General features: G+C 41.3%; 2 protein-coding genes across 4 annotated transcripts; one reads left to right on the top strand and one right to left on the bottom strand.

Annotated features, from left to right (window-relative positions):
* Window positions 1–4,896: 4,896 nt before the first annotated feature.
* Window positions 4,897–11,285, top strand: LOC113006542 (cytochrome P450 2K1-like). 3 transcript variants are annotated; one of them, XM_026142572.2, is made up of 11 exons: window positions 4,897–5,378; window positions 5,739–5,807; window positions 5,960–6,068; window positions 6,189–6,351; window positions 6,438–6,587; window positions 6,682–6,842; window positions 6,930–7,109; window positions 7,316–7,457; window positions 7,585–7,769; window positions 9,807–9,948; window positions 10,030–11,285. In XM_026142572.2, the coding sequence occupies exons 1-11, from the start codon at window positions 5,329–5,331 to the stop codon at window positions 10,215–10,217; spliced, it is 1,539 nt and encodes a 512-aa protein (XP_025998357.2). In that variant the 5' UTR covers window positions 4,897–5,328; the 3' UTR covers window positions 10,218–11,285. The 3 variants fall into 3 exon arrangements, with proteins under 3 accessions (XP_025998357.2, XP_080145804.1, XP_025998358.1); XM_080289678.1 differs by having other exon boundaries at window positions 6,930–7,133; XM_026142573.2 differs by lacking the exon at window positions 5,739–5,807 and having other exon boundaries at window positions 6,930–7,133.
* Window positions 11,286–12,268: 983 nt separating this feature from the next.
* LOC113006544 (cytochrome P450 2K4-like) lies at window positions 12,269–22,453 on the bottom strand. Its single transcript, XM_026142575.2, has 9 exons — window positions 22,186–22,453; window positions 21,929–22,091; window positions 21,671–21,820; window positions 21,445–21,602; window positions 14,171–14,350; window positions 13,839–13,980; window positions 13,555–13,739; window positions 12,982–13,123; window positions 12,269–12,904 (listed from the first exon to the last, which is right to left on the bottom strand). The coding sequence occupies exons 1-9, from the start codon at window positions 22,378–22,380 to the stop codon at window positions 12,720–12,722; spliced, it is 1,500 nt and encodes a 499-aa protein (XP_025998360.2). The 5' UTR covers window positions 22,381–22,453; the 3' UTR covers window positions 12,269–12,719.
* Between the last annotated feature and the right edge of the window lie 675 nt (window positions 22,454–23,128).

Raw genomic sequence — 23,128 nt, 5'->3', positions numbered from 1 at the left:
TATCCAGCTGAAAGAGGATGCAAAGCCAGTGATCCATGCACCACGTAGAGTCCCAGCTCCACTGAAGGACCGTTTAAAGAAAGAACTTAACAGGATGTTACAGTTGCAGGTCATTACAAAAGTGGAAGAACCGACTGCGTGGGTAAACTCAATGGTGTGTGTGGATAAAAGGAATAAAAACAGTGATTTGAGAATATGCATGGACCCTGGCGATTTAAATCAAGCCATAAAACGTGAGCACTACCAGATACCAAAGCGTGAAGAGGTTGCAAGTGAAATGGCAGGCGCCAAATACTTTTCAAAGCTAGATGCAGCACAGGGTTTTTGGCAAATAAAGCTGGATGAGAAAAGTTCAAAATACTGTACTTTCAATACACCTTTTGGCAGGTATAGATTCCTCAGAATGCCATTTGGCATAATCTCAGCATCTGAGATTTTTCATCGTGCCATGGACAACATGTTAGAGGGTTTACAAGGTGTTCGCTGTTATGTTGATGATGTGGTTATATGGGGCTCCACCCTACAAGAACATAATGAAAGACTGGTGAAGGTGCTGCAGCGGATGAGGGAGAATGGATTGAAGCTAAATCGTGACAAGTGTCATTTTGGTGTGAAGGAAATAACATTTCTGGGAGACAAATTCTCTGCTGGAGGTATTGAGCCAGATGAAAGAAAAGTAAAAGCCATCGCAACAATGCCACGCCCGACAGATAAGAGAGGTGTGCTCAGAGTGATGGGAATGATAAACTTTGTAGGAAAATTCATACCTAACTTGTCAGTGAGAACATCAGCACTAAGGGAGTTACTTCGTGATTCCATAGAATTTAAATGGTCAGCGAGGCATGAACAAGAATGGAATGATTTGAAAACCACACTGACAACGCGCCCGGTGCTTGCCTATTATGATCCAACTAAGAGTCTGAAAATCTCGACAGATGCCTCAAAGGATGGGCTTGGAGCTGTTTTACTTCAGGCTGAAGAAGGGAGTTGGAAACCAGTTGCTTATGCTTCTAGATCCATGACTAAGTCTGAAACCAGATATGCTCAGATTGAGAAAGAATGTCTCGGACTGGCATATGGACTTGATATTTTTCACTGTTATGTTTATGGTCTTCCTACCTTTACAGTTGAGACAGATCATCGTCCTTTGGTGTCAATCATTAAGAAAAATCTGAATCAGATGTCGCCGAGGATTCAACGTCTCATGATGAAACTGCAAAGGTACAGCTTTGACTTGATATACACACCAGGAAAGCATTTAGCTTTAGCGGATGCACTGTCGCGAGCATCAGAGGTGTGTCACGCAAGCTCCACTGAGAAAGAAGTAGACGATCATGTTAATATGATAGTGGAGTCTCTGCCAGTGTCTGACGCAAAGATAAAACAAATATGCGAGGAGACAGCTGCAGACAGGGAGCTGCAAACGGTGATGGAAAATATCCAAGGAGACTGGCCCAAAGGGTCTTGTTCAAAGTATTATCATGTTAGATCGGAGCTCAATGTGGTAAATGGACTGCTGTTGAGAGGCAATAGGATTGTGATACCACATAGTCTGAGACAGCTGATACTTCAAAGAATACATGAGGGACATCTGGGAATAGAAAAGTGTAAAAGGAGGGCTAGAGACACTGTGTACTGGCCTGGCATTAATAAAGACATTGAGACCATGGTCGGAAAGTGTGAAACATGTAACAAGTTTCAGAGCAGACAGGCAAGAGAACCCATGATGATTCCTGAACTTCCTACAGCGCCTTGGAGGAAAGTCGGAACAGATTTATTTCATTTTAATGGGAAAGACTATCTGTTGGTGATAGATTATTACTCTAACTTTCCTGAGATTGCTCTGCTTACAAGTACAACTGCTAATAATGTGATCACACATGTGAAGTCTATCTTTTCCAGGCATGGAATACCTGAAACTGTCATTAGTGACAATGGTCCTTGCTATAATTGTAAAGAATGGCAGAATTTCGCAAGAGAATACGGCTTTAAACATGTCACATCAAGTCCTCAACATCCACAGGCAAATGGCAAGGCTGAAAAAGGAGTGCATATCATCAAGCAGCTTCTGAAGAAGGCTACAGACAGTCGATCAGATCCTTATTTAGCTATGCTGAGCTACAGGACTGCTCCTCTTGACTGTGGTTTATCCCCTGCAGAATTGCTGATGAATCGTAAGCTACACACAACTTTGCCCTGCTATGCAGAAAGCAAGCAGAGTGAAGAAATTATAAAAAAGCAGGAGCATCTGAAATGGAAGCAAAAACTGCAATACGACAAGGGAACAAGAGCACTTGGATTGCTTGCAAAGGATGATGTAGTGAGAATCCAAGATCAGAATGCATGGAGCAGGAAAGCCATTGTTCTTCAGGAAGCAGGTCCGAGATCATATGACGTAAGAACTGAAGAAGGTCATGTGTTCAGAAGGAACCGTCGTAACTTGCTGAAGACTAAAGAGACATTTCAGGAGGAACAATATGGTGAGGAAGATGAAAATGTTGATGTGTCACATGCAGAGATAGTGTCTGGTTTAAAACCACTGGATGGACATGAGCATGTGGAAAAAAGTGCAGTTGTTTCAGAACCTGTATTGAGGAGGTCAGAGCGTAAGGTCAAAAGACCAGTTAGGCTTAATCTGTAAAGCTACGACTGGATTTGTTTTTATCTTATATTCTGATGGTGTTGGAAAAAAAAATATATTGATGTAAAACAATTCAGAGAAAAGGGGATGTGGTGATGTGTGGGTGTTCATGTGCTAATGGGGTTTTGCCAGTAGGGGGCGCTGTATTTGAGAGGGCTCATGAATGCCTCTATAAAAGAAGACTGATTTGTGAATGGGAGAATAAAAATGTTTGGAACAGACGCTCGCGAAACACAAGTGGATGCTGTGTAATTATTCAAAGCTATACGAAGACAACACACTGCCTTCTCGTTATTATTCCCCATATAGAGGATTTTCCATTTCTGTATTGTAATTTGTGTTTCCTTTCTTGACACCTGTCCTGCATGATCCAGAGGAGTGGGAGAGACCACGCAGCTTTTATCCTGCTCACTTCCTGGACAAAGAGAAAAAGTTTGTTAAGTGAGATGCCTTCATTCCATTTTCTGCAGTTTTGTGAGCTCAGCCATCATTGCTTAGGTTACATCTACTGACAGGACAGCTGAAGTTATTCTTCAATTGTCTCTTACAGGTCGCAGGGTTTGCCTCGGAGAGAGTCTGGCCAGGATGGAGCTCTTCCTCTTCTTCAGCACCCTCCTGCACCATTTTCGTTTCGCTCCTGCACCTGGAGTTTCAGAGGATGAATTGGATCTCACGCTAAGTGTGGGCGCTACTCTCGGACCTTCACCTCACAAACTGTATGCTGTTTCCTGTATGTGATGGAGAGAAATTCTTGACAAAAGTTGTCCTAGCCTGTACAAAGAACTGAATCATCTGGGTGTAATCTTTTTTTTTCTTCTGTTTTTTTTTTCTTTCTACTAAACAATAAGAGTAATTTGCCATAGAAATGTACGCCAGAATCATCAGTACTGATGTTTTCTTGGATGTGTGTGTAAAAGAATTTGTTTTTTCTTTTATTAGTTAGACAAAAGATGGATCATATATGGATACAAAAAACTGTTTTTCTTTTTTTGTTTTGTTCTGTCTTGTTATTTCTCCCCATGGATGATTTATCTCTCCTTAGAACAGCAGCATATGTCCATATTTTCACAGACATCGGAAGACCAAATGTTGCTGTTCTTAGGTATTTAAGAAATATGGCTCCATTATCACAGTCTATCTGGGACCTAAAATAGTGGTGGTTTTGCAGAATTCAAGACTGTGAAGGACACACTTGTTGGTTATGAAATAGTCTTTGGAAATAAAACAATTGCATTTTGAAAAAGAATTTAGACAAGGGCGTGGTAAGAAAACTATCAAAATAAGGATCCATCGTCCCAACTGTGTTATTTAAAATACTTTCTGAGCGTTTCTCCTCAGGGGTTTGACTGTGACCGTGGCTATATGTAATCATTTCTCATGGCTTTTTTTTGGTCTAAAAGTGATTCATGAATGGAAATGAGACTCTTTGCATTTACTAATGTGAGAGACTTCTGGATGGAGAGCTTGTGACAGAAGAATGTCAATAACAGAAGTATGTCAATACCTCATGTTTACGTCTAAAGGTACAGTTTAGTTTATTTAAACTGGGATGAACTAGTACTGCATTACCTGAAATGCTACCTAAATTTTTCACAATTTGAATTCTCTTTTTGGTCATAGAAGTGGCAGTTTATACAAAGTTGTCCTACCCTGTTGCCTGGATTTAAAATTTAGCCTAATTTTATTCAAATTAGTGTCTCCCCAGCCTGTCATGTAGTTCTTGTCTGCATGTTTCATGTTATCAAGCTTTTGTTAGCATGTCTACATCTCTCCATGTTTCCTGTTTTATTTTGAAAGTCTTGTTTCCATGGTCAGTGTGTTTAGTTTTGGCGTGTTTTTTTTCTTCTTCTTTTTTTCACGTCATAGTTCCGCATGCAGCTTTTCAGATTTATGTTCTCTTGTCACAGTTTATCTGAATTTATTCCCGGTTTAGATTTCAGTTTAGTTTTTACCCCAGCGCACTTTGCCTTGTTTTGTGTTCATGTATTGTCAGCCAAATAAATGGCTCACCTTTTCTTATACTGAGTTTACTCTCCTGTGTCTGTTTTTTGTTCCGCTTCACAAACACACCAGCTACGCGGCCGTGACTGTATCTGACCTTATTCTAGTGTTAGAAATTCTGTTTAAACAGTAATATATGGTTTGAAGTACCAAATGCCATTTGAAATATGATTTCTGTCTAACACATTACTATGGATGGAGTGCCAAAATAAATTAAATAAATACATCAATAAATAAAAATGGATTGCATTTATAATTTTTTTCAAGGCACCCAAACCGCTTTATAATTCATTCACTCTCACATTCACACACTGCTGCAGGCAAACCACAGTTGTAGCCACAGCTGCCCTGGGGCAGACCGACAGAAGCGAGGCTGCCATATCACGCCATCGGCCCCTCTGGCCAACACCAGTAGGCGGTAGGGTAAAGTGTCTTGCCAAAGCACACAACTACCAGGACAGAGAGAGCTGGGGGATCGAACTGGCAACCCATCAGTTACAGATGATCTTCCCAACCACCTGAACCATGGTCTCCCCCAAATAGCAAATAGTTACTTGCTTGAAATCACTGGGGTGACCACACAGTTGTACAACTGCACAGAAAAATAAGCTTGAGAACTTGGCTGAAGCAAAAAAAACAAAAAAACAAAAACAACTTTATTTTTGTATCAAACTGTAACCATCTTAATGGTGTTCATCACGAGAACAGCTGCTACTCATGATTCAGGTCTTCAGTGGTAAGTCCGGCATTTTTATAAATCTGTTTTCCAAACAGTAACAGCTTAGCTCTATATTACATTTATTTCTCATGATTAAATACAAATAACTGTAAGGGATAATATCTGGAAGATTCCTAAGGCCTTTAAAAGAAGCAGAGAAATCGAATGGATTTTGTCACTATTTCACTTTTTATTCATGATCCTTTAACTCAAATACACTCATTGTTTGACTGTGGTTAAACAATAAGAATTCGGTGACAGGTCTTTCTGAGTAGAAAATCAATATCAGTATACAGCAAAGCAACAGCTTGCTAACAGTAATGATTTACTAAGTCATTCAGATTAACCTTTCTACTGCATTTTCCCACCCCCTTGTAGTGGATGTCTAGATTGGTCAACTAAGAAACAAAAAAAAGAAAGAAAAAGAACTTCAGTACCAAATGCTGGGTCAGTGAGTCGCTGTGTACAAAGAACTATCAGAGGACATTTTGTTTTATAATCATGGGGATATTAGATGTTTTTCTCCATTGCTTCAGTTACACATTCTTGTTGGGGGCTTTCACAGTTTTCCTGTTCATGTATTTAATCTCCCCTTCCAGTTTCAGTACCAAAAAACATGGTAAGGAGCCTCCAGGACCCAGACCACTTCCGTTGCTTGGGAACCTACTTCAGCTTGACCTGAAAAAACCCTACAACACATTACTGGAGGTGAGTTTGTTTTTGCATTACTTTTCTTTTAGGTGGTTTTCAAGATTCAGCTCTACAGGGAGCTGCCTACATTTGTTTTGTTGGATTTGTGTCAAAGAATGAACTTTTTTCTGTTCTTAGTTATCCAAGAAATATGGATCAGTCTTCACGGTCTATCTGGGAACTAAAAAAGTGGTGGTCCTATCAGGATACAAGACAGTGAAGGAGGCACTTGTAGACTATGATGACGTGTTTGGAGACAGAAATAAACCGGAGATCATGCGTGAACTTAGTCAAGGACATGGTATGAAAAGTGACTATTATGCTACAATAAATGTATTTTTCAGAATCTAGTGTTAGTTAAACTACTTTGTAAAAATTTCATTTCAGGGGTTGTGTGGTCCAACGGCGATTCATGGAAAGAAATGAGGCGCTTTGCACTGACTAACCTGAGAGACTTTGGGATGGGCAAGAGAGCATGTGAGGACAAAATAATTGAAGAATGTCAATACCTCATCGAAGTTTTTAAGAAATTTCAAGGTAAAACTAATCACATTGTGTTGAGTTTAGTAAATAGTAAATAAACTGACATTTTTTCTAAAGTTCATGTGCTATTTTATTTCTGTTGTAACAGGAGAAGCTTTTGATACAACCCAACCAGTTAACTGTGCAGTCTCTAATATTATCTGCTCCATCGTCTATGGCAGCAGATTTGAATATAATGATCCAGAGTTTATACTTCTGGTAAAGAGAACATCCAGAATTGTTAGACTTGGTGGAAGTCCCTCAATACAGGTATTAATTGCTACTTTTTGAAGTATATTCACTGACAGTATTATTTATTTTGCTTTGCATAAAGCATTACTTTGTCAACTTTGACAGATCTTTGACATGTTTCCATCGCTCTTCAAGTGGACTGGGGACAGAAATGAAATACACAAAATATATTCTGCTAATAAGAAACAAAACCGAGCCATCTTCAGTCGCTTAAAAGAGAGTCTGAATCCCCAGATGTGCAGAGGCTTTGTGGATGCCTTTCTCGTCCGCAAACAAAATCTGGAGGTTGGACTGTCTATCATCTTTCAAGTTGGTGTTCTCGGATGTTTAACTGAAGCTCAGGGTGAAATTGTGCATGTTCCTGCCCAAAACTGTAGCTGTGTGTTCATAGAACTTTGAAATGTATCTGAAACCTCTGTTGATTTGCAACTCAACTAAACTTTAGGATTAGAATGATTTGAGTGACTTTTCTGTTAAATGTCTATGTGCAGGAATCTGGGATTACCAACAGTCACTTCCATAATGAAAACCTTATGATAACAGTCATGAATCTGTTTGCTGCCGGCACTGAGACAACATCAACTACACTGAGATGGGGACTTCTGCTTATGGCCAAATATCCAGAGATACAGGGTGAGAAGCCTAAGTAAAAAAAGACAAGATCAAGTGAACCACAAAGCTTTTATGTATTTATTTAGTATAAGTGAAGTGTTTTAGTCAGGTAATGGGGATGTGTCCACTGCACTCTTTTATGCTTCAGATGAGGTCCAGGAAGAGCTGAGGAGGGTCATAGGAGATCGACAGGTGCAGGTTGCCGATAGGAAAAACCTTCCCTTCACTGACGCCGTCATCCATGAGACACAGAGACTGAGCAGCATCATCCCCACTGCACTTCCTCACAAAACCACCCGAGACATCACTTTTCAGGGTCACTTTATTGAGAAGGTAACACTAACACACTTACTATGGAAAACCGAAGATATACCAAAGAAATATCTTGATGGAAAAAATAAATGCAATATGAACAATGTCCTTTCAAGTTGGGGCCATGATACATGACGACAGGCAGGTCAGCCTAAATGCAGACAAAGGCATAGGCATTGCTTCTACTGATTTACCTGTCAGCAGGAAACTGAAGCTTACAGGGAGGTTGGCAGGAAAACTGCTGCCAGCAAAAGAAAGATTTAAAATCATACAGGCAAGAATTACACAAGTTATCGTAAAAAAACAACTAAAAAACAACAAAAGCACCTTGCAAAACTTTGTAAAATGTGAAACTGGAGAATAGATTATGTGCCTTTTAGTGTGCTGTTCTGTTTTTCGTGATAATATTGTACAGATTCACAATGCTCTTTTTCTTTTAGATATTTTTTTCTGGCAATTTTGCCTTTATTGGATTATGTAGCAGTTAACGTAGACAGGAAACTGGGAAGAAAGAGGGGAAAGACACACAGCAAAGGGCTGCAGGTCAGACTCACACCTGAGCCTTCTTTCTCCAGCCGTGTAGCTGCCTGCTCACCCACTGAGCTAAAGTGGCACGCCAACAATCCTCCTTTTAAAACAGCATGTAAAAAAGAAGCTAAAGTGAGTGCAGAACCAATTAATAATTATAAAGAGCAGAAAAAAGCAAAATGCATATGATGGATTCTAGTTTGAACACTCTGGAGACAAAGTAAGAGAGGCAAAGTTGAGATTGTTTGGACATATGCAGAGTGGGGGAATTAAGGATTTTGGACAATGGTGAAGACAGAGCAGCCAGGCAGGAGGAAAAGATGAAGACCACAGAGAAGATGTATTTAAATAGTGAAGAAGGAGGACATGCAGAAGGTTAATGTGAAAGAACAGGGCGCTAAAGGGAATAGCTGAAAGGAAAAAAAAGAGGAAGTTGCCTGCTGTTCACAATAATATTAGAAAAAAAGTGCAAGAACGACATGCAGGCCATCAAACGCATTAAGTAAATAAATGCTGATTAATTTGACAAAAGACACCATTATAAAGGATTACATCAGAGGGAAGGCTCAGGCTGAGCAGTTTAGAGACAAATTCAAAGAGCCAAGATTGAGATTATTTATACATTTGTTTGAGGAGGGATATTAAGCATGTTGGACAATGGTGAAAAGAGAGCAGGCAGGAGGAAACATGAAGATAGCAGTGCAGGAAGACATGCAGGAAGACAGTGTGACAGAAGAGGGCGCTAAAGGCAGCAGATGAATAATAAAAAAAAAAAAGAAGAATTACAAAACTGTTATAGAAGAATGCAAGTATTTTCACCAATATGCTGCTGATCACAGCCTATATGCAAAGGGAAAAAAATGCTGATCAATTAATCTGTGTTGCAGCTAATCTGGATTTGTATTTCCCTCTTGTCTGGATACCCAGCTGATTCAAATACTCCACCTTGAGTAATAAACTGTGATTTTCTGGGGCGACCGAAAAACAAATTTAAAGTTAAATAACAAAATGTCCTTTTACTACCATAAAAATATAGAATATGGAATTTTTTAGTAATTACACAATGGAAAATGTATCGAATTTTATGGTAGAATAAATTAAAATAAATGGGAAATTATGTAATGAAATATCACCCATAAAAAAGTTTAAAAAAAAATATATATATACTGTTGTTAAACTAGTAACTGGATTTGTATTCTACAGTGTTTTTGATTGTACTGTAAAAGGGGTTGTCATGTCTATCTTTACTTAAGTAGAATGTATATTTAATATTTCTTCACTGTTAAAAAGGTATTTAACATAAAACTATTGAATTTACCCTTTAAAGATATTCTGAAAATGGCTTGTAACATACTGTTAATATCAAGTATTAACATGTCTGATCATGCTGATCAGACAGCCATTGACCATAACCCCCCTCATTACCTTTGCTAGAAGAAGTTTGACATTAGTAACATAAGTAACTTCTGTAAGCTATTAAAATGTATCATATAAAAAGCATTTTCAGTTTGTGTATTGTAATTTTTGCAGGGAACCACAGTGTTTCCTCTCTTGACATCTGCCCTGCATGATCCCAACGAGTGGGAAAGACCGCACAGCTTTTATCCTGCTCACTTCCTGGACAAAGAGAAAAAGTTTGTCAAGCGAGATGCCTTCATTCCATTTTCTGCAGGTTTGTGAGCTCAGCCATCACTGTTTAGTTTACTTTGACTCACAAGAGAGCCAGAAATGTTTCATGAATTCTCTCTTGCAGGTCGCAGGATTTGCCTCGGAGAGAGTCTGGCCAGGATGGAGCTCTTCCTCTTCTTCACCACCCTCCTTCAACATTTTCGTTTCACTCCTGCACCTGGAGTTTCAGAAGAAGAGTTAGATCTGACTGCAGTTGTGGGCATTACTCTCAGCCCTTCACCTCACAAACTATGTGCTGTTCCCTGTATGTAAGAAGGAGGCAGTCTAAACAAAGTTGTCCTATCTTCTCAATCCTTTTATAAAAATGAGTTCTTTTGGGTAGTTTCTTGTTTGGTTGGGGGTTTTTTTTATCAGCCCTTTATTTCATTTCTACAACATTTCAATCCTCCGATTTTTATGAAAATATGAGCATATGGTTCTGTTTTTAGTTATCATAGTTATCATAGGCATATGGATCGGCCTTTACAAACTAATGAAGCCCAACTCATTGTAACCATTTGGGCTTCATTGATACGTGTATGCTTTTGCATGAGCTGGAGATGGGCACCCTTCTTTGCCAAGGTTGTTAATCTTGTCAAACTGCATGACACACTGACAGACAGAGAAGACTGAAAATGACCATTCTGCAGATCCAACATCTAGAACATGGAGAGTGGAATATGAAAACAAATCTAACCAGTTAACCGGCTGGAATTCATACAGAATCTTTCTACTGTATTTTTCCACCCTCGTCTGCTGGCTGTCTACAGAAAAAAAAAACTTTAAACCAAATGCTGCTCATCTATTTTATCTCCTCTTCCAAGAGTCCACCTATAGCTGCCCCAGAGGTGACTTAATTCACTTTTTCCTGTCTATGCATTATACATTTATCTAGACAAGACTAAGTACTTTAAGAAAAGCAACCAGCTTTTAATTTCCTGGACTTGTGGTCATAGAAGAAAACCTGTGTCTTCTTAGCAGTTCTCACACTAAGAAGTGACTATTGTGATAGCATATGAGTCCCAGGGACTGTATGTGGTGAAGAGGTGTGCCATAGAAACTTCTGTCGGTCTGTTAAGAATTCAACAATTTCAATAGAAATTTATAATTGAAGAGAAAAAATATTGCTGTGTTGCTGCTTTTGTCCCAAAGTCGATGTACTCCCGAATGTCATGCACTAAAAGAGGCCATATTTTTTGTATTATTTGAATTAGTTCTTTCTGTTTTTATCATTATTACTATTACTATTTGTTATTTCAAAGCCAATCATGTGATTCGGAAAAAGAAATAAACCCCTTTTGAATTGCCTTTGACACAGAACAAAATGGCAATGACCTCTTACTGAGTTTCCTTTGGCCTAAATGCAAACACTGAGAAAAAGAACGGTTTCACAACAAGCCAAAGTTCAAAAAGTACATCATGTACTTCAGTGGATCACTACTAGACCATAAAATCATGGGAATGATGTGTGAATGATTTACAAAGTAGTTTAACTGACAAAAAGTAAGAGTGAGTAATCACCTATCATCAACAAGAGCCCCTGTCTCTCTTCTACCACCACTTTTCAGTCCCGGACAGACAGTCTGTCTTGGTCTGTCTGTTGGAGCCTATCCCAGCTGTCATAGGGCGAGATGCAGGGCATGCCATGGACAGGTCGCCAGTCTGACGCAGGGCTAACACACAGAGACAGACAACCATTCACACTCACATTCACTCCTGCATTCACACCTATGGACAATTTAGATTGATCAATTAACCTATCCTCTTCTTGTATCATCGGTTATGAATGTGTGTGAATGTTAGATACAAGGTACTTATGCATGTATAAATGGGGCAATGAGGCAAATTGCATGAAGTGCTTTAAGTGTTCAGGTAGAGTAAGTGCTGTATGAGAACTAGCATTTATTAAAAATCTTAGATGAGTTTAAATCTCAGTAACGTTGACTTCAAAGTCAAGGTCAGAGGTCAAGCTTTCTGAAATTCTTGTGAATGTAATTACTCGGAAACAAGGTGATACAGGATTTTGAAATTGATACCAAAGGTGTATATGAGGAGGCTGGGAAGGTAGCACTGGTAATTGCCAGTATTTTTAGGATCATTGTTTCATATTTCTCACTGTGTATCATTGTTATTCAAAGTGTCTTGCTCCGCCTCCTGACATACTACAAATTCTACAATGTCAGAAACCTTTAAATACATTTATAACAGTAGCACAAGTGAAACTCACATTGCTTGGAACAAGTCACTTCTCTGACCACAATGGAGTCACCATGTTCAATTAACACATGTATGCAATGTACAAGAAAATCCACCTGAGAACTTGGTTGAAGTTAAAGATATATTTGATTGTTGGTTGATACAGAAATACTTTAACAGTGGCAAACCACACCTTTTGTGTACTGACCTGCACACTTTGTTAGTTACATTTTGCTTTATTTCAGCTGCATTCTACATTTATCTCTGCTTTAACCAGCTCCTAAAGATGAAGATTATAATTGATTATCATTAGTTCACAGATCAATTTGTCTTTCCACTCACTCATCGATTCGTTTTCTTGTGTTTAAGTGTACATTTTTATTCAAGCTAATTGACATGAATCAAAAATATCCTTACAAAGCTCCTCGTGGTGCTGCAGGTTTCTTTCGGAGTCTCAAACTGATTTTGCTTGCTTAAAGAAGAATCAAAGAAACACCACCCCTTCTACCTATTTCATTAGAAGCTTGTTTTATATAAAATATTTCTTGTTTAGAATTAATTACATCAGCCCACTGTGTCTCACAAGGGGACAGCACACAGTTTAACATTTGAAGGGTTAAGGATGAGACTATCAGATGGTGATAGAAGCAGTTCATCCTCTGAAACTCCAGGTGGAAAAGTAATTCGGAAGTGCTGCAGAAGGGTGGTGAAGAAGATGAAGACTTCCGTTCTGGCCAGATTTGCTCCGGGACAAACCCTGCGACCTGAAATAGAAAACAAAAAAATACACTACATTTTATCTGATAGTAATCTGGGTCATGACAAGAAGTTGATTACAAACCTGCAGAAAAAACCATGAAGGCATCACGCTGGATAAACTTTCCATCTTTGTCCAGGAAGTGTTCCGGATAAAAAGTGTACGGTTTCTCCCATTTACTCTCATCAGACAGAACAGAAAACAGGAAAGGATACACAGCTGTCCCCTGTTGAATACACAAACCAAACTTTTTTCCTCCCTTTTTTAATATGTATTCACAGGATATTACACAAAAATCAAATATTATTTTTTAGCTGTGACTTCAAAACAAAATTTCATCTGGGACAAAATGAGTTTTTGAAAACCTACTTGATTCATTTAATCTAGCTTAAAAAAAATCAAGCTGATGAACATTTTTCACACTGTTGTATTCTATAAATATTGATCACAGAATATTTCCTCCTTGATGCTGGAACATGCTGACTACTGCAAATTCCATGAAATGTTGATCTTCAATTTGATAATCAAACACTGAGAGAAAGAATCATTCAACTCTCTTTTTCCACATCTGTGACGATGTTTTAGTAATCAAAATATGATTATTTTTTAAGCTTCAATATATAATAAACACATCATTTGTTTTCTGATATATTTTACCTTCTTAATGAAGTGACCTCTAAAGGTAATGTCCTGTGAAGTTCTGTGAGGAAGCCCCAGGGCAGCAACAGCTGTTAGCCTCTGTGTCTCATGGATGACAGCATTGGTGAAAGGCAGCTCTGTCCTGTCTTTAAACTGAACCTGACGATTTCCCACTACACTACTTAGCTCCTCCCGGACCTTCTCTGGAAGATGAAAGGGCTCGAAGGATGTAATAAATCTGACTTCAGTGTAACATAAATTTTTGTTGTTTGCAAGCACTTTGAACATTTACAGGTTCTTACCCTGTATCTTTGGATACTTGGCCATAAGAAAAAGTCCCCATGTGACTGTGCGTGCTGATGTTTCAGTGCCAGCAACAAATAAATTCATTATTGTTATCAAGAGGTTTTCATTGTGGAAATGACTGGTGGTAATTCCAGATTTCTGCGTATAAAACCAGAAGTTATTCAACAGCTGAAGCTTTTGATTATGACACAGATTCACATTGCTGTGTTAAACAGATTTCTATTCACCAGTTGGGCAGAAGCACCACCAGGTTAGGATAACGTGTTCACATTATTGCCATTGCTCTTTAAAAAACAATATCAGCATTGTATAAATTTTTGTTCCTCACCTCCAAATTGTCTTGGTGAATCAGAAAGGCATCCACAAATCCTCTGCACATCTTTGGATCAAGAGTTTCTTTCAAATGACTCACCAATTTCCTCTGTTGTTCCCTATTGGCTGCAAATGCTTTTTTGAATTCATTTGGGTAAGAGAACCATTTGCCAATCCACGGGACCATGTTATAAAGCTGTAAAAACCCAAATGCATCTGTGTTAGTATTTAAAAGGGCAAGCAAATGTTTGTTCATTTCATAAGAAGAAAAACTAATGTGTCTGAAAGTAGTTTAAAGGATTATGGTTTGTTATGATTTTATTTTTAAAATCAGAAATGTCAAGTAAGGGGGGGACCGTGCCACCCTCCAGTGTAATTTAAGTTTACTGGTTAGTTCTGAGGTTATTCTTATTACATCATGAGGTATTCTTATGAACACTTTAGTTTCTTGTCTATTGGGTTTCTGTTGTGTCAAAGGCTACGTTCACACTGCGGGTCTTAATGCTCAATTTCAATTCTTTGATCAAATACAATTTTTTTTTGTCTGGTTGTTCATACTACAAATAAAATGTGAAAGCAAACGCGCTCTAGTGTGAACGGTTCACTGCCCTCAAAGTGCCCGCATGCGCAAAAGAGACGTCACACACAACGTGCTCTGTTTATGGCAGTAAAATGGCGGCTACAAAGCTAGTAGGTGTTGTTCCAGTAGTCTATCAATTTCTGCACAGTCGCAACCAACAGAATTTTGACAAATAATTAGAGAAAGAAGGACACTGAGAAAAAAAGAGTGCCCGTGCTTTAACATTGGCCTCGTTTGGAGCAGTGGCTGCTACCTCCACTCAGAGGTTTGTCTTCTCCGGCGCTGATAATTGGCGTCTTGTGTCAGTGACATAAAAGACGGATTAAATGTGACATGACCATTCAAAGAGCAGTCACTTTCTAAAACATCAGATATGTATCGGATTCAGTACCACATACGAAAGTGACCTAGGTTGCATTTGAAAATACTGAATTTCTGCTGTTCAAACTGTCATACCATGATCGGATATGGGTCGCATAGGGTCAAAAAAGTCGGATTTGATGTGCTTTCGTCTGCAGTGTGAACGTAGCCTTAGTCCTCTGTGTGTTGGTGATATGTGTGTTGCTGTGTGTCCTTGTGTCTCCCCTTTTTGTTTACATTGTCATTGGTCTCCACAGTGTTTGGAAGGTTACTTTTAAAATGTATTCCACTACAGATTACAGAATACATGCCCGAAAATGTATTTTGTAACATATTCTGTTACATTAGTCAATGAGAGTAACATATTCTGAATACTTTGGATTACTTAATATATTATCATGCTGTTTACAACTACCGTACATGAAAGTACTATTGCTGTGTGATTTATTACTATTACTGAAGGCTACTCGCCGTACCAATACCAACTAGATTTTTAAATCTTAATATAAAATGACTAACAGTAGGGTGGACATTAGGTAAGGCTGCACTTTTTGCAGCGATCTCATATATACGACATACGACAACTCGTATTTTCGACTCTCCAAGAAACGATTTTTGGAATATCAACAAATTAAATCCATAGTAAAAAAGAAATTTAATCCCAGTGAAGCTGAATTACAAACACCACCAAGTGTTGTGGAATTTTTTAACCTAAAAGCCCCCAAATTATTGTTTTAAATATACAGAACACTTTCTAAAATAGATGAATCAATATCCCTTCCTATTGCAAAATGGGAAGCAGATTTATCGATCAACTTAGACCAAAACCTTTGGTCTCAGATATGCTTAAAAACCTTTCAATGGATCAGAAATCCCAGTTTGCAATTAATACAATACAAAATAATACATAGAGTGCACTATACTGGTCATAGGATGTTCAAGATGGCCTATACACCTTCCAACAACTGCTCACACTGTCTAGCAAATACACCGGACAATTACATCCACGCTCTTTGGTTCTGTCCACCAGTTCAGAAGTTTTGGCGTGAGAAATGTGAAGACTTATCAAAGTGTCTGAAATGCAACATTCCAGCCTCCCCTTTAGTATGCTTGCTGGGCAACTTGGATGAGGTCACTGCAGAAATAAACACAGCCCACGTTGTTTTTACGGCCCTATGCATTGCCAAGAAAATGGTCCTCATTAACTGGAAAAATAAAAATAATCTTAATTCTAACCAATATAGAAACCATCTAATAGATCACATTAGTCTTGATACAGCCTCTGCCATCACATTTGATCAATCCCTTTGGGCTCCTTTGATCAGCTTCATCACCTAGTGGGGGTGGGGGGTCATGGTTTGGTCCTGCCTTCACTATTGTGGTTGATATGGGGGTAGGGACGGCCTTAGGGCGTCTGGGGAGTCCCTAGGGACGTTTTCCCTGGAGGGCCTAACCCGGGGGACGTGGCCATGAACTGGTTAGGGGCTCTGGTGGCTCTTAGATGGTGTTTTCCTTGTGGCTGCGTACAGCGGAGATGGGGGAGGGTGTGTGCTGGCCGACGTTGGTTACTGGCCTGGTAGCCTGGCTGCCCCTGGGTGGGTCCGGGACGGGCGTGGAGGCTTGGGGGTCTGGGGGTGCTCCGCCCCCGGTCTGGGGTGCTGGCTGGGCCTTGGGGGCTTGGGTCCTGGCTGTTGTGTCGCCGGAGCTGTGGGCGGGTGGGTGCAGGGGGGCTCAGCCCCAGTGCAGGGGATCTCTGATGCATCGGCCCAACTAGGGGGCTCTCTAACTGGTGGGGAGGCTGTTATATCTTTGCAGGTGGTCTCCTCACTACAGGAGCTCACTCTGCAGGTGGGGGAGAGATATAGGAGAGGTAGAGAAGGAACTCAACCTGGGTGTCTATTGTCTTGTGTAGTTTGGGAGATGATTGGATGATGGGGTGGGTGCAGTTTTCTCTGGGGTGGAGTCGGGTGGGCTACCCCGGACTCTCTGCTGCTGCTGCGGGCCCCGGTCCGGATGGGTCTGGGCCCCCTTGCCCTGGTGGGTTCCAGAGTGTGGGGGTGCCTACTGGGGTCAGCGGGGGAGCTGGCCCCAGGGAGGGGCCGCTTGCCCCTCCCTTTCTTCCCTCCCCATCCTCAGCTGCCTCCCTATTTCCACTCTACCACACACACCCACACACGCAGGGCTTGGGGTGTAGGGGAGGCACTCCCCCTCTGTCCCCTTCTGGCCGCCTGTGCCTCAATTTTATTCTGCAACCTAGACATCCACATTACTCACACTCTCACATAACACATACATATAGGGCCTTGGGGGTGGGCACCTTTTACAGCATCCAGAGGATGGTCGGTGTATTCCAACCCACCTCTGGCGCTGGTGCCCTACCCACAATTTTAAATGCATATAGACACTGAGGGTTTTCGGAAGGAGCTCTCTGATAGGAAGCAGGAACATGCTCTCCTGTGTTTTAAATGCACTTTAGAACAGCACACAGCAACACTACATATGAGCGGGTGTAGGGAGGTTTGAGGTCTTCACTCACCCCGGTTCTGTTAGCCGTCAGGGCTGAGGGGCTGGGAGGAGGTGCTGGCCGTCAGATTGGGGTCTGGGATGCAGGGCCTCCCTGCTACTGCAGATAAGGAGGTGGTCCGCTTGCCTCCACCCCAGAGAAGGGTTACATCTCCTGGGTCTAGGTGCGGCTTGTCCCTCTGGGGGCGAGGGTACCTGGACCTGGGATATAGAGTATGTTTGGGGAGTGTGACTGTCTGTGCAGTGTCTATTTGTGTCTGTCTACACGTTGGGTGAGTGCCGAGTATTTGGTTGTGTATATGGGGGTGGGAAGGCACGTTTGTGTCCGCGTGCGCCTGTTCGTCTGTGTCTATATGTCAGGTTGGGTCTTAGACTCAACCTCTCTGGGTACATCTATGGCCCTCCAAAGTATGGAGGCCTATCTCCCCTCACCACACTCCCTGCCGGTGGCTGATGCCCTCAGACGTTGGTGTTTTGGTGGTTCTTGTCGACTGGGGTTGGGCGCTCATGTATGTACCGGCTCACTCCTGGTGGCCGATTGGCGGGGCCTGGCGCCTGTGGGCCCCTTCCGGGGGGTGGGGTACCCTCAGGCCTCAGGCCTCTGGGCCTGAAGCTCGGTCCTCTCTGGCACAGCTGGCTGCCGGCAGAGCCCGCGGGCACGCCACTGCAACCCCCTCTGGCTTCTGCTCCATAGCTCCTGGGTGACCTCTCGTTTGGGGCTCTACTCAGCTCTTCCTAGGAGGGTGGCACGGTTCAAGGGTCAAGGTTCAAGGTTCTTTATTTGTCACATGCATAGTTGTACAAGTATAACACACAGTGAAATGTAGCCTGACACGCTCCTCGACATGTGCAAAAATTGGGGGGGGGGGGGGGGGGTAGAGGAAGAACATTATATATATATATATACATACATATAGTATATACACTGGGTGAATGTGCAGTAGTAGCAGCAAGCAGGTGAATTCTGTACATTAATATGAATAGACATCTGACTATTTTACAGGATAGACAATATAAACATATTTAAAATTAAAGGAATTGAAATGTACATTGTGCCTTGGTTTAGAGTGTCTGGAAGAGAGTCCTGTCTCAGTCAATTATAGATGATGTGAGAGGGCGGGTGTGTGTGTTTAGGGCACGGATGGCTTGGGGATAGAAGCTCCTCTTGAGTCTCTCTGTCCTTGCCCGGAAGATGCGGAACCTTCTACCAGATTGCACAAGTTGGAACAGTTTGTTGCCAGGATGGGACGGGTCCTTCAGTATCTGCGCTGCTCTAGTCCAGCATCTCCTGGTGTAGGTGTCCTGAAGCGGGGGGAGAGCAATCCTGCAGCAGCGTTCTGCTGTACGGATCACTCTCTGGAGAGCTTTTTGGTCCTTCACACAGCTGTTCCCAAACCACGATGTCATGTTCTGTGTGAGGATGCTCTCCACAGCGCCTGTATAGAAAATCCTGAGGATCTTTGGAGAGACCCTGAACTTCCACAGTTGTCGTAGGTGATACAGGCGCTGCCTAGCCTTTTTGGTCTGGACCTGAATGTGGGCAGCCCATGTCAGGTCTGAGGAGATGTGGACACCAAGATACTTGAAGGACTGCACCCTCTCCACTGGAGCTCCATTGATGATGATGGGCTTGTAGTCTCTGTGCTGACCCCTTCTGAAGTCCACCACCAGCTCCTTGGTCTTGCTGACGTTCAGCTGGAGGTGGTTGTCCTGGCACCACGATGCCAGATTCTTCACTTCATCCATGTAGGCCGCCTCATCGTTGTTGGAGATGGCACCCAACACCACTGTGTCGTCAGCAAACTTCACAATGGTGTTGGAGCCATGGGTGGCCACACAGTCTGAAGTGTAGAGGGAGTAGAGCAGTGGCGAGAGGACACATCCCTGAGGTGCTCCTGTGTTGATGGTGATGCTGTTGGAGAAGCACCTGCCCACCCTCACCACCTGAGTTCTGCCAGTGAGGAAGTCCAACACCCATGCACACAGACGGCTGTTAAGTCCCAGATCCCTCAGCTTTGTGAACAGTCTGCAGGGCACTATTGTGTTCCCCCCCTTTGGTGGTCCTCTTCGGGTCCTCATACTCTGGGGCCTCTGGATGTCTGGGGCCTGGATCTCCTCCATACCTGCTTCATGCCCTGGGGGACGGGGCTATGGCTCCCCACACTCCCTAGCAGATCGTTACATGGAGAAACCTTTGGAATGCAAGCATGCTGATCCACACAGGTATGCACACAGGTGTACACACGGGTATTCAGAGACGCGGACTACACCTTTCTTGGCTGCTGCCTCAAAGCACATTGTGCGCTGTCTATCTTGTGTGCTGCACAATAGCGTTTAATATTTAGTATCTACTGTTATCTACTGCTAGCTAGTTTATTGTGATGGTGTTGTATTTATTATGTTGCTAATTTTTTGTTTGTTTTCTCTTCTGTTTTTTTCTCCATACAGGTGATCCAGGTGTTTTGTTTGTTTTTCTTTCTTTCTTCCCCCCTTTCTCACCGTGTCTTCTCCCCTCTGCTTTTCTTTCTCTCCCTCTCTTTCTTTCATTCTTTCTCCCTGTCCTATCCCCCAGTCATGTCTATCCCGTTTGTAGCAACCGAAAATCAAATCAAATAAATACATAATTATAATAAAGGTCAATCAAATGGACCAATATGGCAAGGCCATGATGATCCACTTGGTAAAATAAATCCGCTTGGCATCTTTCTTGGTCTTACGACAACAATTCTGATGGCTAAAGATCCAAACGGGACAAAAAATAAATAAATAAATAGAAAATAATAATGTGTTAGTCTGTTGCTAAAAGTTGTTTCTTCTGTTCATACCGATTTGCGAGTGGTAATTTGCTGTTTGTGGTAGAATTTGTTTAGCATACTTGAAGGATGATTGAAAAAATCTATTATCTTGTTGTTTATATCTATTAATCACAAATTCATGGTTGAAAACAGAACGAGAAATTCATTTGTTGTTTTACGTGTGGTTAAAATAATTTCATGCACAATGAGAGATATATTCAAAGCATGCTTGTAATGTATTACTGTGGTAATGTGAAAGAGATGTGAAAAGAGATAAAGAACTAAAGCTATAGCTGTGATACAAGAGTAGAAACGGAGCTGGCTGTGTGCAATAATGTTAATATTGTTGTGCAGGCTAGGTTTTTTTCTTGTTCGTGTGGAAGAAACTAAGATTTTGGATCACAATGGATTCTCTCCGGAGGGAGATGGCGAGCCTGAGCCCGGACTGAACTTTACAGAGGAATTTACTCTTCTTCCTCGACGGAGACTCCCAAGTGGTAACACACAAACCACAAACAAAAGAGAAAAAGAACTAGACTAAGAATTTTTGACATGACGAATGACCGAAGACAAAAAGACAATTGAACATTGAGCTCAAAGGGACTATTTATTTTTTTTTTTTTTTTTTTTGCCGGCTTATTCTTATTATTGTTATTATTACCATTACTACTGTCAATGTGGAATTTGTGTCTTGTTTATTTCATTTTGTGTAAAATAATAACCGTTGCTGCTCAGATTCCTGTCTCCAGCCATTTCATTCCATATTTGCCTCGCTTTCTATTGTAGCCCTGCCGAACCTAGCAACTGGTCCGTAGTTTGGCTGTCCTAAACTATTTAAAATGAGTCAGTGGTTACACTTGGAAAAGGTAAAGCCCCTGGAGGAAGTGATCATTAAAAAGAAAGCAAAGTTAAATGAACAGTAGCAAATATTTGAAAGCATATCACTACACAGACATAAGCAAAGCACTGCCCCTTAGTTATAAAAGTCAGTTAGAATTTACAAACAAAATCTTTAAAAACTTTAAAATATACCTGGACAGATGGGGCACTCAAAAGTGTGGTGTTTCTACATGTACGATGTACCAAAGATGTAAACTCCAGGTCATTGTAATCAAATCTGTTGCCATAGATCAAGGAGCAGAAAATATTGGCAGTTGCATTGTTTAATGATTGCTTGACATCAAATTCTCCTGCAAAGAAAATTACAAAAAGTTCATTTGTATCAAAAAGTTGCAGTTTCTGTCAGTTCACTGTTTACCTTTGAACTGTTTAAAAGCTTCCATAAGGTAATGACACTCCTCAATGATTTTGTCCTCAAATTCTTTCTTTCCCATTCCAAAGTCCTTCAGGTTGATCATTGAAAAGCGCCTCATCTCTTTCCATGTGTCATCATTAGCCCACACAATACCTGATTTGACAGAAACAACTTTCAGTAATATAGATAAAGGTTATACATAGTTGCTAATTATGACTCACACTCAAATGTGTTTGCAAAAGTCTTGTCTTAATTACGCACCATGTCCTTGAAAATGCTCATCAATAATTGGTGTCAGATCCCTTTCTCCAAACACTTCAGCATAGTCAACAAGTGCCTCCTTTACTGCGTTGTATCCTACCAGGACCACCACTTTTTTGGTCCCCAGATAGATGGTGAAAATAGATCCAAATTGTTTGGATAGCTAAAAACAACAAAAAATGTTCATATATCTTTGTTTAAAATACATTAAAATGATCAGATACATTGAAAGAAAATTCCTCCAATGACTTCCTCACCTCCAGTAACGTGACATGTGTTTTCTTCAGGTACAGCTGTGGGAAGTTCCCAAAAATGGGATATGGTGTGGGTCCTGGAGGCTCCTTTCCATCCTTTTGGGTTATGTTAGAGAAAATGCAGTGGATCAATAGAAGGACTGTCAGACACAAAACAATTGAATAAATCCCCTGGAGAAAAACATATAGTATATCCATGGCTTAAGCTCAGTGACTTCTGTTGGTTATTCCAACTGACAGACAGGATGACTGTGTCATGGTCAAGGTTCAAGGTTCAAGGTTCTTTATTTGTCACATGCATAGTTATACAAGTATAACACACAGTGAAATGTAGCCTGACACGCTCCTCGACATGTGCAAAAATTGGGGGGGGGTGTAGAGGAAGAACATTATATATATCTACATATAGTATATACACTGGGTGAATGTGCAGTAGTAGCAACAAGCAGGTGAATTCTGTACATTAATATGAATAGACATCTGACTATTTTATGGTCCGGGTGAGTGCTGGGCCTTCCCACAGGGCCGGCATTTCCACCCCTAGGCAGAGCCGCCACAGCATGCTGACAGGCTGCACCTGAGCATAATTGGAATTGCCGGCTTCTTAAGACCAGCGCTCAGACTCACACCTCGCCAGATCGTCGGCAAACCTTTGTCAGTCAGGGCTTTCACAGTTTCTCCACTCTCAGAGGACCTCTGGACGTTGTCAAGCCGCTGCCGTCACCTGTTAGGATTTCAGCGCTGGTCTGTTTACAGTTTCTCCGTGCCTGCCTGCCTCCCTGCCCAGCGCTCAGAATAATCATCTCCCCTCACCCAGATTTCCCAGTGTCGGGTTCTCCATTCAATCCACAACAGCCCCGTGGCTTCACCACGGACACTTCCAGTGCTCCTTCTAGTTTTGTTTCATAGAAATGCCAAGTCGGCCATGTGTGTTTCAAAGTAAAGG

This window comes from Astatotilapia calliptera, chromosome 15, assembly GCF_964374335.1.
Source record: "Astatotilapia calliptera chromosome 15, fAstCal68.1, whole genome shotgun sequence".
Classification (NCBI taxonomy): domain Eukaryota; kingdom Metazoa; phylum Chordata; class Actinopteri; order Cichliformes; family Cichlidae; genus Astatotilapia; species Astatotilapia calliptera.
Note: the sequence above shows the minus strand (reverse complement) of the source record. Positions and strands in the feature narration are given on the sequence as shown.

Bases quoted from the DNA above. Each gene is read 5' to 3' on its own strand.
- LOC113006542 (XM_080289678.1), top strand. From the start codon at position 5,329: ATGGTGTTCATCACGAGAACAGCTGCTACTCATGATTCAGGTCTTCAG. The intron at 5,379-5,738 runs GTAAGTCCGGCA...ACCCCCTTGTAG, and splicing joins CATGATTCAGGTCTTCAGTG to TGGATGTCTAGATTGGTCAA. The intron at 7,458-7,584 runs GTGAGAAGCCTA...TTTATGCTTCAG, and splicing joins CAAATATCCAGAGATACAGG to ATGAGGTCCAGGAAGAGCTG.
- LOC113006544 (XM_026142575.2), bottom strand. From the start codon at position 22,380: ATGGATATACTATATGTTTTTCTCCAGGGGATTTATTCAATTGTTTTG. The intron at 22,092-22,185 runs GTGAGGAAGTCA...TGTTGTTTTTAG, and splicing joins CACATGTCACGTTACTGGAG to CTATCCAAACAATTTGGATC. The intron at 21,821-21,928 runs GTGCGTAATTAA...CTGTCAAATCAG, and splicing joins TGAGCATTTTCAAGGACATG to GTATTGTGTGGGCTAATGAT.